The following is an 18,503-nucleotide window of genomic DNA, read 5'->3' on the forward strand; positions in this document are numbered from 1 at the left end:
GTTGAAAGAAAAGAAGTGATATATACGCGATATAGACACTATATAACTTATGAATACAATTACGCAAAAAAATAGAAAAATTAATAAATACAATCACATAATCACCTAATACATACATTTAGCAAATTTAAAAAAAAAAATGATGGTCATCAACCAAATTTTAGTTGTACAAAAAATTAGTAATAGAGAGAGAGAAAGAGAAATAGGTATAAAATTATGTTAGAGGAGATAAAGAAAATATGTAAAGTAAATGTTAATTTATATAGTACATATTATTAATGTATTGATAATTAAAAATGATATTCAATTTTCTAATTTTATTTTTTATGAATCATGACAACATATATTTTCAACAATATTATTACAACTAAATGATATTAGAAAATGTAAATATTATTAATGTTTTGATAATTAAAAATGATATTCAGTATTCAATTTTCTAATTTTATTTCTCATAAATCACGACAATATGTATTTTCAACAATATTATTACAATTAAATGATATTAAAAAAATATAAATTGTTGAAAGGAAAAAGAAGTGATATATAAGCGACAAAAGACACTATATAACTCATGAATACAATTACACAAAGAAATAGAAAAATTAATGAATACAATCATACAATCATACACAAAGACATATATTTAGCAAATTAAAAAAATAAATAAAAACTATGGTCATCAACTAAATTCCAGTTGTGCAAAAGAATGGAAAGGGAGAAGGAGAAAGAGAAAGAGTATGAGATTATGTGAGAGGAGATAAAGAAAATGTGTGAAGTGAATATTGATTTATATAGTAAATATAAGTATGAAAAGAGAAGAGAAGGAATTAGATTTTAATTAAATTTATACTTATTAAAAAGAATTAACATTAACATTAAAAGCAATAGTATAACTTACATAAAAATAAAAGAGTAAGAGAATATGAAAAGTTAAAGTAAAAAAATCCTAACATTATATAAAAATAGGTTATTATGAAGTGATAAAAATACAATAAAAATCCTATAACATACTATCAAGATAAAAAATTGTACTCAATTTGTGTGAATTAGCCTTTAAGCTGCCGTGGCATAATAATAGAAAGCTAAAAAGCTAACCATGTATCTAGAGACTACTTTAAACTGTTTTAATATATTAAAAATAGATACATATTGATATAATATATATCTAAATACTAAATTAATTTATATTATCAATTTTTTTCCCCTGGGGCGGTAGTTATTGTGAGACTATTCTATTCAGGCTATTGGTGATTTGTTAGACATTACCTTACTATATAAGACATGACCAAAAATTAAAAAGAAACTAATTATGTAAGAAAATTATTCATTCAAACATGGTATTGAACTATTGACATTTGACGAAGGCAAAAAATCAAAGCCTTGGAAATCCCTTTCAATATTTAATATGTTGGTACAGTTGCTTCCTCATGGTTCATTCATTTTCATAACCTCTTACATACATAGATACATATCACAAGGGCCTTTGATTATCACATCAGACATGAGACATGTAAAAGTCACATTTCTATTACACAAATCTCTCTTCAGAGCAAGCAAGAGACAAACTCATTTATGCTCACAAAGAGTAAGAACGAAAGAATAGAATACAATCATTTATCAACAAACTTTGTAACAGTGACATACAAAAAAGGTATGATTATCTCTTCTATATGTTGCATCTATCATAGCCAGAGAACCATGATGGTTCTGCTAGTTTTTCAAACTCCCCATCCTCTGTATTATCAAAGTGCTCAAGATCATGAACACTACTACTATGTGGCTCATCATATATGGGCATTACAATGTCATCATCATAGGCTGGTCGCATCAATTCTTTCGCACGCATTTCTTTGAGCTGAATATTGAGTTCACTGATTTCCTTTTCGTGTTTCTTCTTAAGCTTCTCCATTTGTTTATAGGCCTTTGTAGCTTCCAGTTCTGCATCCATTGTCCGTTTCTGCAATTATATGTTATAAAAAGTCAGTCTCAAATATTCACACAGCCTTTCAGGTTTTCACATTGGTAGATAAAAGAGACTTAATGTCATAAGTAATCACAGTAAAATTTTTATGAAGGGATCCTTTTTTATCACTGAAAAAAATTGAGACAAGTCTCTCTGGATTCAAACCTCTTCAGTGGTCTCTCATCATTCAAGAAAGTAACAAGTTAGTCTCCTTAGGGTCACCATGAGTGTTAAAATTCCACAAGAATGATGTTTTTCAAATTTTTTTGTTCATTTTATAGACTAATTTTGGTGCGAGGAGATAATATTTTGATTATTTTGACAACCAAATAGACAATTTAAAAGCACATTAAAGGTTTAAATGAATGGAAGCAATAGAAGCATAAAATATTAGAGAAGATCTCCGTGTAGAAGATATCATTAATAAATTTAAGTCGTGGACCATAATATGAACAGTGGAAGTACAATTGATTCTTACTAACCTGTGCAGTAGTGACAGCTTCTTCTGCTTCTTTAAGCCGCAAAAGCAATTCACCTGCAGCTTGCATTGCTTCAGCAGTATCCTTCAATTGGGATTGAAGGCCTCTGTTTTCATCCCTTAGGATTCGCCTTTCTTTTTCTCTTTCTGCTTTTAATGCTGAAATTTCCGCAGCAAGGGCATTTATGAACTTAGACTCTGCACCTCTTACTCCTGCCCTGGAGGCTGCTTTCTTGACATCCTCAATTCCTTGCTGAATGTTTCTATGCCTCGCAAGCAATTGGATATGTTTCTCTTCCAAATCTGCATACTGTTCGAGAAGCCTTGCATGGCCTTCTATAGCCATATGCATTGCTTCCTGAAGTTCCTCACTACACTTCCTCTCGGCATCCAATTCCTGCTTCCTCTTTTCAGCTAGCAATCTGTTAGATTCAAGCTCAGCTCTCAATTCCTCAGAAAGACAAATCCATCTGCTTTCTGCCTCAGTCCATTTAATTCTTTCTCTTTCAAGTATCGCTTCAGAGCTCTCCTCTGATGATGCTGGAATTTCATTGGCCTCAGCCCTCTCCTCCCCTGTTGACTCTGGAATTTCGTCTGTTTCAGCTTTCTCATCTGTTGACTCTGGGATGGCTGTGAGTGTTGCTGACAACCTAGGTTGGGAGGAACTAGTTAACTGCAACAGGGGATATTGCTTCCTTCCAGATTGAGATGAAGAATCAACGTAAAACTGAAGCTGGCTTCTTAAACTTTGTATTTCTTCCATCAACACTTCCCTCTCACCCAAATTGTAGAAACTCTGATACTGTTCTAGTTCATCTCTTACCCTTTTTAACTCTATCTGCATCTTCAAAACTTCGGGATGATTCTTGAACTTCTCCTTTAAAAGCTGTTGACAGTAGATTAGTAATTTATAAGCACATGATATAGTAAGAATTCAAAAACCTTAGAAGAACATATTCTACCTTGTGTTCATGGACAAGGGCCAGATGTTCTTCATCCATGAAGTCCTCAGAGGGCAAAACACCATCCATGAGGCTCTCAAGGCGAAGAATTTTATCTTCCCTTGTTTGTGCTACTATGGCGTTGCACTCCCTCTCATGTTTATACTGTTGCACCTACAAATAGGATTGCAAAATGGTTGCGGGCACAGCAACAAACTAATAAAACACTGGTTTCTTTTTTTTTTTTTTAAGAGGGACACTGGGATGGTGGTAAATAAAACAGAAACTCGAGAAACTTACCAAGCGGTTAAGCTGCATTATCTCATAGTTCTGCTTTGCACAGAATTCTTCAAGTGCCATTTCTCTCCTTATAGATCCTGCCAAAACCTTCTCTACTGCCTGTGACACAGGAAAGATTTATAAATGATATAATGAATTCAAATTATACAGGAAAATACAGCTAGAGTTTTTGTATGTACTTTCAGAACATGCTTCTTCGACTTATCAGCGGACCCAAGGTTATCAACAGGTACCAACTCTAGGCTTGAGTTAGGACAATCAACGGGTACCAACTGTAGGTTTGAGTTATTATCAGCTTCATCAGCATCAACTTGCATTCTGTTTTTACAATTACTACATGTGAATACAGAAGAATCTTCTTTGACAGTATCATCAAGAAAAGTCTGCACTCCCACATCAACTCTGTTAGCTGGAACAACTAATCTGGATTCTGTTGGTAGTAATGAAAACCTATATGATGAATGCCTCAAAGCAGCACTACGACGATGGCCATCAAGAATTTCAAGACCATGGCGTATGCTTGCTGCTAAGTTTTCTGTTTTAGAAAGGAAATTTGGAGCTGTCTGAGTTGAAAAGGCAGCAGATGAGGAGCTTTTCTGATTCTCAGTTTTAATTCCCATCTCACTTTCAACATCAAGGTCATTCTCGGAAAGGGAGACCACTGATGACATCCGCAGACTTTTCCTTCCACTGCTGAGCCTAGGAGAAATACTGAGAGTTGGGGATTTAAGTAATAGGGATGAATCACATGGAACTATGCTGAGACTATCTGGGGTGACACAATCCATTGTAGCACTAGGAGAATCACTGGACGTTTTAGGGGCTGAAAAACCAGTAAAATCTCCTATGGATTCACCTACAGGAAGTGAGAAACTGGTTCTTACTATTGAACTGGATGATTTTTCATTAAGGCATCTGCTGCTAGAGCAACTAGGAGTATTTTTATCATCACAGGGTTTACCCATATCCTGCTCCTTGTCATTTTGTGCAACATTGCAATTATCCAACATAGTGGCACTGCAGGAAACAGCATCATGGTCATGAACACCTTCCTCATCAATCTCCATCTCTTCATCACCATCTTCATCAACGCAAGGTAATTGTAGTGGCCGACTGAGGCTAGACTGTAATAAATTCAAGCTTCTTCGAATCCAAGCTGCTGAATGACCTCCACTTGAGTCTGCTGGATTGTAACCATTTGCTTTGATTCGATGCAGCTCATCCTAATGATTTCATTACACTTGCATGTTATCCAACACGAACTCCATACGAAAGCAAAACATACATAAATAAATAAAATGATGGACCATTGTGACAGAGAGTACCCACCCTTAATTGTCGTATCACTTCTCGCAATTGGTTGACATCTTCCTGCATGACTTCATTAACAACTGCCTTGTTCTTGATAGCTTTGGCACGTTGTGCAAATCTCAGTGTACTGAAAGTTTCACTTCTACAACTGCAGAGCCAAAATCACATCCAAAGGATCCATAATACATAACGATCACAATAAAATACACATCAAAGACAATACATATAAAATAAGCACTGGTTTACATACTACCTTTGTGCTGGAGAAATAGCACAAATCATTGCTAATTTTGCATTTCCTCCAAGAGACTCCTGCAATAAAAATGTCAACCTGGAGTCTCTATATGGTATATGGCGCTGCTTTCCTGTCTGAGAAATTTCTGCAAGAATATTTATCAGATTCCTGCACCGCCATTTAACCTCAGTAAGTACTAGCTAAGATGAAATTCTTGATCCCAGTATACATGTATGCCTAATTGTCTATGATATATAATTTTTTCCCTTTTTCAACATTTTGCTCTTGTAAATTTCATCTGTGTTTTATACTTAGTTTGAAACAGGGTAAGAGGCTAAGAGCATCAAGAAACTTTGCTTTTCATGTTTGAGCTACACGGATTACAGAAGCAGTTCTTTGCAGAAAATAAAGCACCACACCTGAAACTCAGTCAAGTAATGGAAAAATTTTTTGCCGGAATATACTGAGCAGTCCATATCATATGCTTGTTAACATTAAGCAAAATATTTATTGTTCCACAATAACTCTCACATTTCACAGTTATCCAATGTCCTGCTCAGGATATCTTATATTCATATTGCTTTATTTATTGGCTGATTATTTGAGCTCAATTTTCCATGAAAACCATAGAATATGAGCAGAATCTAGACATTGATTAAAGCTGATTCAACTTTCAAGTTTTAACAGAATGGTTATTCACTTTCCATAACATATGGTTCCAAATGATGTGATATAAAGCATTAATACACTATCCGTAACTACTAACAAAATATCATAAATCTCTGATATCAGCTCGCAAAGTAGTATACAAACATGTTAAACCATACCCAAGCTGTGAGAGTGATCTATTGATATTGCCGGCTTCCTTCAAACGCTCCCCTGCAGCACCAGTCAATTTTTGTCTTTCTGATCCAGCTAGATCAACAAGATTGATTCTACTTGTTTTAAATCTGCTTGTACCATCTACCGAGCTCTGCAAGCAAGTATTTACTTCAAACCCAATTCCAGATATATGTCAAAAGAAATTGAGTAAACATATCTATCTACAGCTCCATTGTCAGGAGCCGTAGTATCTACCATACAGCAGTTCATTGAGCAAACAAATCTCAGTAATTCTGTTCTCACTTTAAACACATTATGACATCAACACGTTATTTTATATCCTATTATCCTATCAAAACAAACTCCTCTATAATATAATATAGCCAGTTTACTTGTAACACTTAAAATATGTTGCTTGATAGTTTCCAGGCAATGAGAAACGAGTGCATCACCTTGCATCGAAATTCAACAACACAAGTAAAAACAGTATGTGAGCGAGAACTCTCAGAATTTATACTGGTTGCACCTACTCTTCTGTTTGTGAATCCCTGCAAAATGAAACATTGATGATGTAAAATACGAAAAAAAAGGGGTTAACCAAAAAAATGACAAACAGGGATATGTATGATATGGGCCAACCAACATTTTTCCAGGTTGACAATGTATTAATTAATTAAATAAATGTTTATTGAAACCGAAAACAAGCACTAAGAAATTCAGGGATATTCCTATAACAATATATTTTGAAATTTAAATTTTAAAATATCTTCATCTAATTCCATGAAACGAAATCATTCAACTTTGTGGCATTAAGTAAGCAACGTGAGTACTTTCTGTCAAGCTTCTCAACATAAAAAATGACCAACTACAGAAAAAAGAACAGCGGGATAAGACTATCTAATCATATCCTTAGATATTGTGCATTAAGAGATCAGAAGAAAGAAGACATTAAGAGAACATTTTACATTACTACAACTACAACACATGTGCTAAAGCAACTATGATGAATCCGCGATTACACCTTTATTAAAAGCCGAGTTACATCCTTCATCGTTGACACTTGCTCCTCCGTAAGATTTTCTACATAAACACCAGATTTAACATCTTCCCTTATCTGGATACACAACAAAAGTTCAGTTAAAGTATAAAATGGCGAAAAGTAATTTTCATGAAGATTAGATAAAGTTTTGATGGACATCAAAGACTTAACACAACCCTCCTCTTTCATCCAGGGGATTGGCTATGTAACATAAGCAGTAAAATAATTGACAAGAGGCAGGAAAAAAAGGAAATAAAGAACTTAATGTTTTAGATTTACCTGTAGGTTTCTTTGATTTGGATCTAAAAGATCCGTGATTTGTTCATTGTATATCTGCAAAAAATATTTTATTATTATTACTTTTTCTTTTTCTTTTGTGTTTCTGTCAAAAAGTATCGAAAAATGTGCATCATCATGGAATTAGAAACATGTAACTGAGAGTTATCCAACCTCAAGAAAAGAGCAGTGGCACTGGTAGCTGAGTTGTTTGTCGGAATGCTTAGTTTGCTCCTGTGCAGGAAAAAATAAATACAACAGATAAACACCACCAAATAGTGCACACATAAATTCTTCAGGGAATGTAAAAAAGGAAAAGAATTCTGTGCTCACTTCATTTATGCGTGCAAATAGTCTCTCAAAGACACGGGGTGTAAGACCCCGTTGTTCACTGGCTGCATTTTCCTCCGATAAAGCATTAGCAGGACCCCACATTGTATAAGTCTTTCCACTCCCAGTCTTTTTTTTTTAAATAAATAAAAGTTATATAACCATAATTTACAATGAACACAACAAAATTCAAAAGGAAAACATGGAAATTTTTACCTGTCCATAAGCAAACACTGAACTATTGAAACCAGCCAAGCAATTCTCAACCAGAGGCACCCCAACATGCTCGAAAATATCCAGCTGGAAAGTTGAACTAAGAGTTTATCAAACACTAAACTCAAGTAATTAACACATTTGGCAATTGATTCTTTTGGAAAAATAATCATTATCTTACGTTGAACTCAAAACAAGCTAATAGAAACCAACACACACTGTGACTCAATCAAAGAATAAGTTGAACTTTGGAATATCCAGCTGGAAAATTGGAATAAAAAGATTATCAAACCAAAAACCACAAGCAGTTAGTAAACATTTAGAAATTATTTTGTTTCTGGAAAAGTAATTATTATTTTACTTTGAACTTAAAAGAAGATAAAAACACTACAGATAATCAAATTTTGGGTCAAATAGAAAGTTAAACCATGCCTGCGTAGCTTCCATATCTGCAACCGAATCAAAGGTGAAAGTCTGGCCATTGATCGACACCGAATCATCAGAGATCTTCTGAACTATAGGATCCTCTTCATCCTTGTCCTTACACAGTGGCCTCATCCTCACAACAACCTAATGACACCAAAAATAAATTTATAAATTAATCAGTTCATCAAAATTGCAGTAGTTACTGTTACTATATCAAGCAGAGGAGACAGTGAAGTACCCTAACACCGGAATCGGAGGATCCGGTGGGGACCGAGTTGTCAGCAAAAGCATCGGCGCTGAGCTTCCTCTTCAGTGGATTGGAAGAAGGAGGTCTTGGAGGCAGGGGGCTCTTCAATTTGGCCGGCGAAGGCTTTGAATCGGAAGCGGCGACAGCGAAAATATTGGGATCTGAGGGAGGGTCGTTCTCTTTTGAGGGTTTGTGCTTCCGAGAGTTGTTCGGCCTCTGTTTGGGGAGCTCCGCGGCGGAAGCGTCCCTTAGGCTCGCGTTTTTGGGCAGCATGAAGTGCTTCATTTTTGTTGATGGTGGATCGAGAGAGAGAGAGAGAGAGAGAGAGGAAGTTGAAGTAGCCGTTGGGGCGAGAGGTAGAAGATAGAATTTTGAATAATTGGGATGGGAGAGAGCGAAGATGCGGATTTTGAATTTGTGTTGGATCTGGAGCGCCTGAAACGGGTTTGGATCCTGTGACGCTCAAGACTCCAAAGATCGAGGTTTTTTTTAATGAAAAAAATATGGAAATCAATGAGAATTTCGGACAACACGAATAATAGAATAAAAAAAAATAAGGGAAAGTACAGGGAGTCAATGGTTTAAATGTATAATATGTATACTGGAAGTTTAAGAAGTATTAGAAATATAATTATTAGTGTTACATTGTCCTATCAGATTACGCTTTTGGGATGAGTGGTTTCATAATATGATATTAGAGTTCTAGATCCGGAAAGTCAGGAGTTTAATCCTTGGTGAATTTCAAAATCAGTTTAACCCGTTATATACATTGTACAATTAGGCCATTGGTTCCTAGCACTACCCAATACCAAATCATTATATTATGTCAAATAAATAGTTCATTGTATATATTGTACAAATACTTTATTAATTTTCTAGCGAGATTTATAACTACAACCCTAAATAAAATTTTAAAACTAAAATTCTGTCTATATTAAAAAAATATTATTTAAATTTATATTGTCAAATAAATATTTCGAAAAATGACACAGTTACAGTCCAAAAAAATATACTCACAACGAGACTCAACAAATTAATTATCAATACTAAGTTATTAATAACATATAAAGATTAAAAAAATGTAATTAAAATTAATTTGAATTTGTCGAGTAGTCACTTCATTCGTCGGCTTAAATAAATGTTGGGAGTTTAAATCTCACTTTATATATGAAGTAAAAAAGGTATTACTGGTATAAATTTAGCAATTTATGATAAAAGAATCATAGATCTAGTAGACCACATAACATGAATTGTTCATAAAAATCTAGCAAATATAAATGTTAAATTTAATATCCATAATGGATATATTATACTTCGTTTAACAGAAAATATAGAAAGAACAATAAGTTTAGTTTATAAATTTCACAAGATAGGTTTTATAGAACAAAATAATGAGCTATTTTCAATTATATATACTATAAATTATGCTTTAACTACTAGTCAGTAGTCATATATTATAATATTTAAAAATAAAAAATTACGATGATGAACTATTTTGAAAAATTATTAAAACGGAAATAGCAAATATAAAGCAATTGTAAATTCAACTTCTCTATTAATAAAAGATCCACCAAAAAATTCATTCTCAACAATTTTACAAATTAGAGAATCTAAAATTAATAGCCTTTTAAATTATCTTACCCAAAAAAATTAAATAATGAGAAATCTGAAATAAAAGAATTAACAAAAGAAAGTTAAAAAATTAACCAAAACCCTTAATGAAAAGTTATGAAAAATAGTAGAATAATATATATAGTTATAACAGAAACCGAAGAAATATTTATAGTCATATCTATAATAATATAAGAAGAATTTTATCCTAGATAACAATGACAATCAACAAAAAAAAAAGTTTGTGTTTTATTCGGTTAAGAAACAAAAATTCTAATCAAGTTGGGTTGTTCTAGTGGTTAATTTACTAAGTCGTTTAAATAAGTATTGGGGGTTTGAATCTCATCTTATGCATGCAACAATCTATTAGTGTTAAAAAATACCATGAAAAACTAAAAAGAAACAAAAACTCTAAAAATGTTGTGAAATAAATAAATAAAATAAATAAGGAAGAGGTAATAAAATAAAGTATAAATAGAAAAATACTATTATTATTTACCAATACTATTATACTACTATAAAGATAATATATTAATATTATATTAGTAGTTTATAAAAAAAGAAAATAAAGAAATGCTTTAAGAAAGAAAGAGAGAGGAAGTATTTACTTTATTGATGAGTATTTTTCTTTGAGACAAAAGCCTCTATTTATAAGCGTATGTGATAGTAGTTTGTCAAACTACATTAAATAAGATTCTTTTTCAAAATCTGAGCTTTGTGAGAAAATAGTCATCCTCCTAACCTTGTTATTTTTTAAATTTTGGTTGTTTTACTTGGATAGTTATTTTTTAAATTTTAAATTATTTGTTTAGGTTGTTATTTTTATTTATAAATTATAAATTATTATTTTTTTAAATTATTATTTTTTAAATTTAAGTTATTAATGCTAAGATGTCATAAGAAATAATATTATTTAATTATTAATCTATGATACTTACATCGAAGTGATGTAAGAATCATAATATAATAACAACTAAATTCAGAGGTAATTATATTATGAAAACCATTATTTATATACCTAAACTCTTAAAATACTAAACTACCAAAACTTAAAATAAAAATCCTAACTTAAAAATCTATTTCTTCTTAGCATAATTGGGGAGTGCGGTGGTACAAACAGCTTCAACTGCAAGTCTATTCTGTTCAATGTTGCAACCAGTGAATCCCAAATTTTTTTCGAAAACATGAACTGAACACTTAGATTTGCCAAGACATTTTTTCTTCAAGTGTTGCAAAGTATTAGGAGCTTCACATTGGGCTTTTAGTAAATGATCCACATTGACCTTGTGGTTGACCAAAACTTACAAATTTAAATTTGGAAATGACTTGATTCTCATTGCATCTAAGTTCCAAAGTGTTGCCTTCGTAAGCATTCGCACAGATATTTCCAATCGTTACTGTGGCAAATTTTATGTTAAATGGGTGTCCTCCCATCTCTTCAAACAATACCAACTCGTTCTCTTCTTCATCATTAAGAAATGATCTTGGAATATGATACCTACAAATTAAATTAAATTAAACAATCTTGCATGATCAAAATAAAATATTTTTTTTTATTTTTATTTTTATTATTATTTTTTTTAACTAAAAATAAGAGACTCGAACCCACAACTTCTTAATTAAGTATGGAAAGACTATGTCATTTGAACTATAACTCATTGGCATAGTATCCCCATACTCAATTAAGAAATTGCGAATTTAAATCTCCTATCTTTGGTTAAAAAAATTAAAAAAAAAATTAAATTTAATTAGAAATAATTGATTACCATTGTTGAGTAGGTTTCCACAACCGGTAGCACATTTGGCAGAAGTATATGCACCACGGAAATCACAAGTTGAAGAACAACCATTATCATCAGCAAGATAAGTTGGCCAATACCTACCAATGTTGTTGCCATTAACCCAAGCTTGACCCTTTCCTAAACCACTCAAATCCACCGCTACTGGATCATTTCCAATTGGATTATTGAATTTTGTCTGAAATAAAATAAAATTAAATGTTTCATTAGATAAATAACAAGATATAAAAAAGTAATGCTAATGAGTAATAGCTCAAATGACGTAGTCACCCCATACTCAATTAAGAGGTTACGAGTTCAAGTCTCTTATCTTTAATAAAAAAAAATATAAAAACATAATAAGTAATTAAGTGTGTAAATAATGATTACCTTGTACCAAGTGAAAATCCTATCTGTTGGGAGACCTGTTTTGAGCCAACCAAGACTGTTCTTCTCATAATGTTTGACATTTTCACCATGCAATCCAACTTTGTAGTTCCACACATTGTTTGTGATGTTCTTCACCACCTCATCACCACTTTCATCATGTGTTACCAAGTGAATTGGACCACCAACACCCACTTCCACATTGTCAAAGAATGCACCATAGTTCTATACATACCAAAGATAATAATTAATTAATTAATTAATTATTGCTAATTATTATTAACTATGTAATTAACTTACTGGTAAGCCAACTGTGGCACTAAGGAGAGAAATCTCATTGGTCCCAGCCTTCAATGTGACGTTTGTTTCAAAAGAGAATTGGTATTGTCCATTTTTAGCATATTGGGAACCTGATAATAATGTGAGACATTCACAAATTAATTAATTAAAGGATGATTAGTGTAACAATAATTGAATAATTAATTAATGAAAATTACCTGCATGTTTTCCATTAACAAATGCATGAAGTACGTGACCATTGGTATTGATTCTGAGCTTAACATCCTTCTTAGTCCAAATATTATCATCAACATTAACACTGAGGAATAAAACATTTTGTTAAACAAAAATTATTGACGCTAAGGTCCGTTTGGAAAACTTTAGAAGTAACTTTTTTTAATTTTTGACTTATGAAAAGTAGTATTAATGTTTGCTGTAATTTTTAAAACCAAATTGCAATTTTCTAAGAACCTATTTAAGAGCTTATAAAGAAATTAAAAAAATAATTTCTCTCGTAATACTTCTACTTTTCATCACATTTCTATAAAATAACCACTTTTAGAGTTAAAAATTCAAACACAAAATAACTTATTTATAAGTTACTTTTAACAGAGTCATTTATTGTTTAAGTTATTTTATCAAAAAGAGCTTAATTAAATTAGTTACCCAAACTGAAAAAATATTATAAATTAAATTAATTACCTGGTAATGTACCACAAGTAATCAGAGGTACCATTTGTGATAACCTTTTGATCCATCAAAAGTTGAGGAGCACTTAGAGCAACATTACCAAGAATTTTTCCATTTTTCATTTGTTCAAAAGGTTCATGTCTCCATTCCCATTTCAAATTATAAGATTCATCATCATTATCTGCACCTTCATTCTCCTTCATCACCATTACGGATGTTTGAACATTCACCTAAACATATTATTAATAACTAATTAAAAAATACTTCTTTTAAGTTTTTAATCAAATAATAATAATAATTAAATACCTTGGCAGTGCTATAAGCTTCTTTATAGCAATCTGGAAGAATAGACACAGACCAAGCTGGAACATTATATTGATTGTTTTGGAAATTAATTGAAGCATCATGTGAATTATTTGCATTGCCAAGGAAGCAAGCTGATTTTCCACCATGGCTATAAATTGTAGCCTGTCATAATCAAATCAAAATTAATTAATTAATTAATGTAACTTAAAATATAATATATATATATATATATATATATATTATCTAACAAAAATAATAAAAAGTAAAAACTTACCGTGACCATGTTACCATATTCAACATCTCTCCGGTGACCATGAACAAGGACATCCTCAATTGATTTCAGAACTTCATGAAGTTTCTTAAGATGTCCCCACTTAGGTTGATTCAAATTACCTAAAGAAACAAATATAAAATATAATAATAAATAGGTAAATTAATTATTAATTATAGGGGTGAGTACGGGTAGCGGGTACGTGATTACCCGTCCGAATTCGAACCAAACCAATTAAATTGGTTCTGGAACCAACAGGTAATCGGGTCCAACCTGAACCAAACCGATGGTCCTTGTTAGTAATTGGTTCGGATATCGGTTCTGGGAGTGCGAAACCCGAACCAACCCGCGAACCCAATCATATATTAATTAAATAAAAAAATTAAAAATATATATGACTTTTGTATTAGACAATGATTATTCACTATTAATATGTTTGGATTTTAATGAGTTTAGTTTTTAATGTATTCGGTGTTTAACATGTTTGGATTATTTCTATTGATGTTACATGTTTATTGTACTTGTTGAACTTTTTAGATAAAAATTTAGTTTTTTTTTATGAATTTCAAAGTCATTAGGTACCAAATTACCCGAACCGAACCAATCTGTTCTTAATTAGTTTGGTTTGGTTTGAATACATGTATAAAAAATTACAAATTCGAATCAAACCAAACCAATTACATTTTAATCGGTTCGATTCTAATTTTACCATAAACTCGAATCAAACCGACCCGTGTTCACCCCTAATTAATTAATAATGTTTTATATATGCTTACCATATTCATCCAAAGGAGCATCATAGTCATATGAAGTAGTGATATATGGGCCTCCTGAAGTTCTTCCAAAATTGGTACCTCCATGGTACTGTAAACAATAAATTGATAATAAATTCATTAAATTAAAGCATTAATCAAGATAAAAAAAACAATTAATAATAATAATAATAATTAGCATATAGTAGTTTTGGTATGTTCCACCATATTGGAAAAACCTTGCCACAGCAAAAGCAACATCCTCTGCAGTTCTATGTGGAATTTGTCCTCCCCAGTTCTTAAACCTAATAATTTAAAGCATTAATTAATTGACCTAACACAAAATTATGAACGAAAATACCAAATAAAAAAATAAATCAAGAAATTATTATTGTTACCAGCCAGTCCAATTCTCAGTCCACATCTTAGGCTTGTTTTTGCTATTAGGATAAAATTGGTCACAGTAAAAACCGTTGCAAGAGTTAAGCTGTGTATTAGGGCACAAAAAAAAAACAATGAACTAATTAGCAACAATTTTAATTTTTTAAAAATAACATAATAATAAAATAAAATGTTATATTTATGTAATTTACCATTGGATCTGGAGCATCATCTTGTTGGCACATAACCCATGGAATACCAATTTGATAAGATTGAGCCAAGTTTGAACACCAATCAACATATTGTTTTCCATCATCACCATAAGAACTCATAATATTTCCATACTCATTTTCAATCTGTTAATTAACACACAATAAAAAACAAAAAATTATTATTATTATTATGTGAATCATAAGAATTAAAATTAAATAAATTAATAAAAATTAAGAAAGGAACAAAAAAAAACCTGAGCAAGAATAATAGGTCCTCCTTGTGATGCAAAAAGCTTCTCTTGGTTCATCATGTCCACAATCAAGGTTGTGAAGTTTTTCATCTCATGCTGCAATAATAATAATTAACAAAAATTTTAGATTATAGAACTCAAATTTATACTTCATTAAATAAAATAAAATTAGTAATATGACGTACCTCGAATTGAGCATTGTTCGTCCTAAATTCAATGCCAGGAATATTGTGCAACCACACTGGGAATCCTCTGATGAGAGATTTAAAGAAATAAAAAAGAAAATCGATAAATTTTACACATACAATTGAGCATAATATATTTATTATTTTTGGTGGAAATTAATATATAAATATAAATAAGAATAAAACCTAAAACAGTCCTGACAATTATCTCGAAAGACAACGAGATCCTTAACAAAAAAAATCTAATTCGATCTCTGACAATTACTTCAAAATGACAATGAGACTCCTGTGCCAAAAAAAAGTTAATGTAGTTTTTTTTGCATAGGGGCTTGTCAGCTCTAAAAAAATATCAGGGATTAAATTTGGTATTTTTTTTGGAGACCTCACTGTCCTTTTAATATAATTATCAGGAGCCGGGTGATATTCACTCTATAAATAATTTTACCCATAATTCCATTCTGCACAAACATATGGACCAATACGAAGCATGGCTTTAAGTCCTTCATTTTGGACTGTTTTAATAAATCTCACTAAATCCAGATTCCCAGTAAAGTCATACTACAAAACAAAATAGAATATATTTAGCATTAAGAAAATATAATTTCAAAACCAAAATATTTTAAAACAAATATTTCTATTTCGGAAAATTATTAAAATATATAGCTGACGATAATGAGGTTCATGAGCGTTCCAAAAGACATAGGTTTCAATAACATCAAGTCCACCTTCTTTGGCTTTCTTGATCAGTGATGGCCACATCTATTATAATAAATATTACAACGAAAAATTAATATATAATAAGTTTTATTCGCATTAAATTAGTTATACCAAAAATTTGTAACTAATTACTCATTTAAAAAAAATTAAAAGGTTGTGGATTCGAATCTTTTATTTTTAGTAAAAAAAAAATTACTCGTATAAAAAATATATTTATATAAAAGTGTATTATAATTATTACTTTCTATTAAAAAAAAGGTGAAAATTCAGGTGTAGTCGACTTTACGTGAAGTTGATAGTTGAAAGTCGTTAGATAATTTGACTAATTTGACTAAATTTTTAACTAACGACTCTCAACTATCAACTTCACGTGAAGTCAACTGCACATTCGTTTTCACCTTAAAAAAAACTATGAAATAATAACATATATATGTTTATATACAAATAAAAAACAGGATGATTATTTGATAATTGATTATGATTATGCATTAATTACCTCAGCAGTACTACGTGGATAATGAATTGAACCAGAAAATAGGATTTTTCTTTTTCCATTGAAAGTGATGGCTCTTCCATCGTAAGAAACATCCATGGCTTCAATTGTGAAGCTCATCAAAGCCATGCATAGCAATAGAAACGCAGCATAAGAAGTCATTCTTATTCCCATGACTAATGAGTAAGTAATTAAGATTCAAAGATGAAGTGTGAGCAACTATGTGTTGAGAGAACCTATTTATAGTTGAATATTTGTTGAGAAATTTGGAATCAAATTTGAGATAGAATGGATATGAGAGAAAAAAATTAAGTTAATCTTTTGTTGCAATCAAATTAACTATATTTTAAAATTTAAACTAACTAAATTGATCTTGTTTACATTTATTTGATGAAATTCAAAATTAAAAGGTTTTGGGATCTATTAGGTATGGGATTGGATTAACATATCTAAAAAATGAAAAATTATCCATGATCCAATCCAAAGTAGTCTATATTTTATCATATCTAATGTCTTTAAAAATTAAAAGGTGTGATATACTTTTACATATTAATAAACATCTATATTTATTTTTATTTTTGATTATATTTATATTTATTAAAATTATTTTAAATATTAAAAACAATTTTACTAAACATAATTTTTATCACTTATACTTTCTAAAAGTTACTTTAATATATTTTGATTTATCAATTATAATGGTTATGTTGTTTTTAATAAATCTTTATCTTTATCTTTATAGTAATAGTAACAGACTAATAGTAATGGGAAGCTCTTATGCTAATGTGGCGCTCATACGTTGAGTTTGAAAGTTTATTTGTTTAAGTGTCGTCATTAGAAATTTTTAGAATTTTATTTATAAATTATAAATTATTATTTGCTTGGATAGTTATTTTTTAAATTTTAAGTTATTTGTTTAGGTTGTTATTTTTAAATTTTAAGTTATTTGCTTATGTTGTTACTTTTATTTAGAAATTATAAATTATTTTTTTTTAAGTTGTTGTTTTTTAAATTTAAGTTGTTTTTTAAAATTTAAGTTGTTTTCTTTAGGTAATTACTTTTTAAATTTTAAGTTATTTATAAATTACTCTTTTAAATTATAAATTATTATATTTGCTTAAGTTGTATTTTTTAATTTTAAATTATTTGTTTATAAATTAAAATTAAAAAAAAAAACTAATTTAAATTTATTGTAATTTAAATTTATTACTCAGCTAATAAGTTCACGTAATTATTATATGAGCCAACTCGAATTAATTCAAATTTATTCCTAAGCTACCATAATAATTATTTAAAATATCATCTTTAAAAATAATGACAATCTTAAAAAAATAATGGAAAAAGAGAAAGAAAAATGTATGATATTCTTAGCATGGATGGAGACCAACAAAGAATTTAAAGCAAGTCAAACTTCAAACGTATGTTGAGTTTTCAAATTAATTTGTTTAGGATAGAAAAAAAAAAGGAACAATATTCACGCAAAAGAGGGTATTCTATTGTAAGGTTAAATTATATTCTATCGGATATATGTGATATCTATTATATGAGAATTTTATTAACTGTTCAAAAAGAAGTTTTTAATAATATTTAGATAAGAAAAATGGTA

General features: G+C 30.5%; 1 protein-coding gene and 1 pseudogene across 2 annotated transcripts; both read right to left on the reverse strand.

The window, feature by feature from the left end:
- Nucleotides 1-1,388: 1,388 nt before the first annotated feature.
- Nucleotides 1,389-8,998, reverse strand: LOC130973572 (kinesin-like protein KIN-12B). 2 transcript variants are annotated; one of them, XM_057898165.1, is made up of 17 exons: nt 8,576-8,998; nt 8,344-8,481; nt 7,915-7,998; nt 7,702-7,827; nt 7,543-7,602; nt 7,372-7,425; nt 7,075-7,167; nt 6,506-6,601; nt 6,059-6,204; nt 5,250-5,399; nt 5,015-5,144; nt 4,647-4,908; nt 3,865-4,541; nt 3,686-3,784; nt 3,407-3,559; nt 2,449-3,330; nt 1,389-1,960 (listed from the first exon to the last, which is right to left on the reverse strand). In XM_057898165.1, the coding sequence occupies exons 1-17, from the start codon at nt 8,867-8,869 to the stop codon at nt 1,670-1,672; spliced, it is 3,735 nt and encodes a 1,244-aa protein (XP_057754148.1). In that variant the 5' UTR covers nt 8,870-8,998; the 3' UTR covers nt 1,389-1,669. The 2 variants fall into 2 exon arrangements, with proteins under 2 accessions (XP_057754148.1, XP_057754147.1); XM_057898164.1 differs by having other exon boundaries at nt 3,865-4,908.
- A 2,273-nt stretch (nt 8,999-11,271) lies between these two features.
- On the reverse strand, nt 11,272-17,059 carry LOC130973908 (beta-galactosidase 15-like; annotated as a pseudogene).
- Nucleotides 17,060-18,503: the final 1,444 nt, after the last annotated feature.

Source organism: Arachis stenosperma, chromosome 4 (assembly GCF_014773155.1).
Source record: "Arachis stenosperma cultivar V10309 chromosome 4, arast.V10309.gnm1.PFL2, whole genome shotgun sequence".
In the NCBI taxonomy this organism is placed as follows: Eukaryota; Viridiplantae; Streptophyta; class Magnoliopsida; order Fabales; family Fabaceae; genus Arachis; species Arachis stenosperma.

What these genes read in the sequence shown, in the direction of transcription:
- LOC130973572 (XM_057898164.1), bottom strand. Translation starts at nt 8,869, where the DNA reads ATGAAGCACTTCATGCTGCCCAAAAACGCGAGCCTAAGGGACGCTTCC. An exon ending in CAGATATGGAAGCTACGCAG is followed by an intron (nt 7,999 to 8,343) that starts GCATGGTTTAAC and finishes TCAACTTTCCAG; the next exon opens with CTGGATATTTTCGAGCATGT. An exon ending in AGATCACTCTCACAGCTTGG is followed by an intron (nt 5,400 to 6,058) that starts GTATGGTTTAAC and finishes ATGGCGGTGCAG; the next exon opens with GAATCTGATAAATATTCTTG.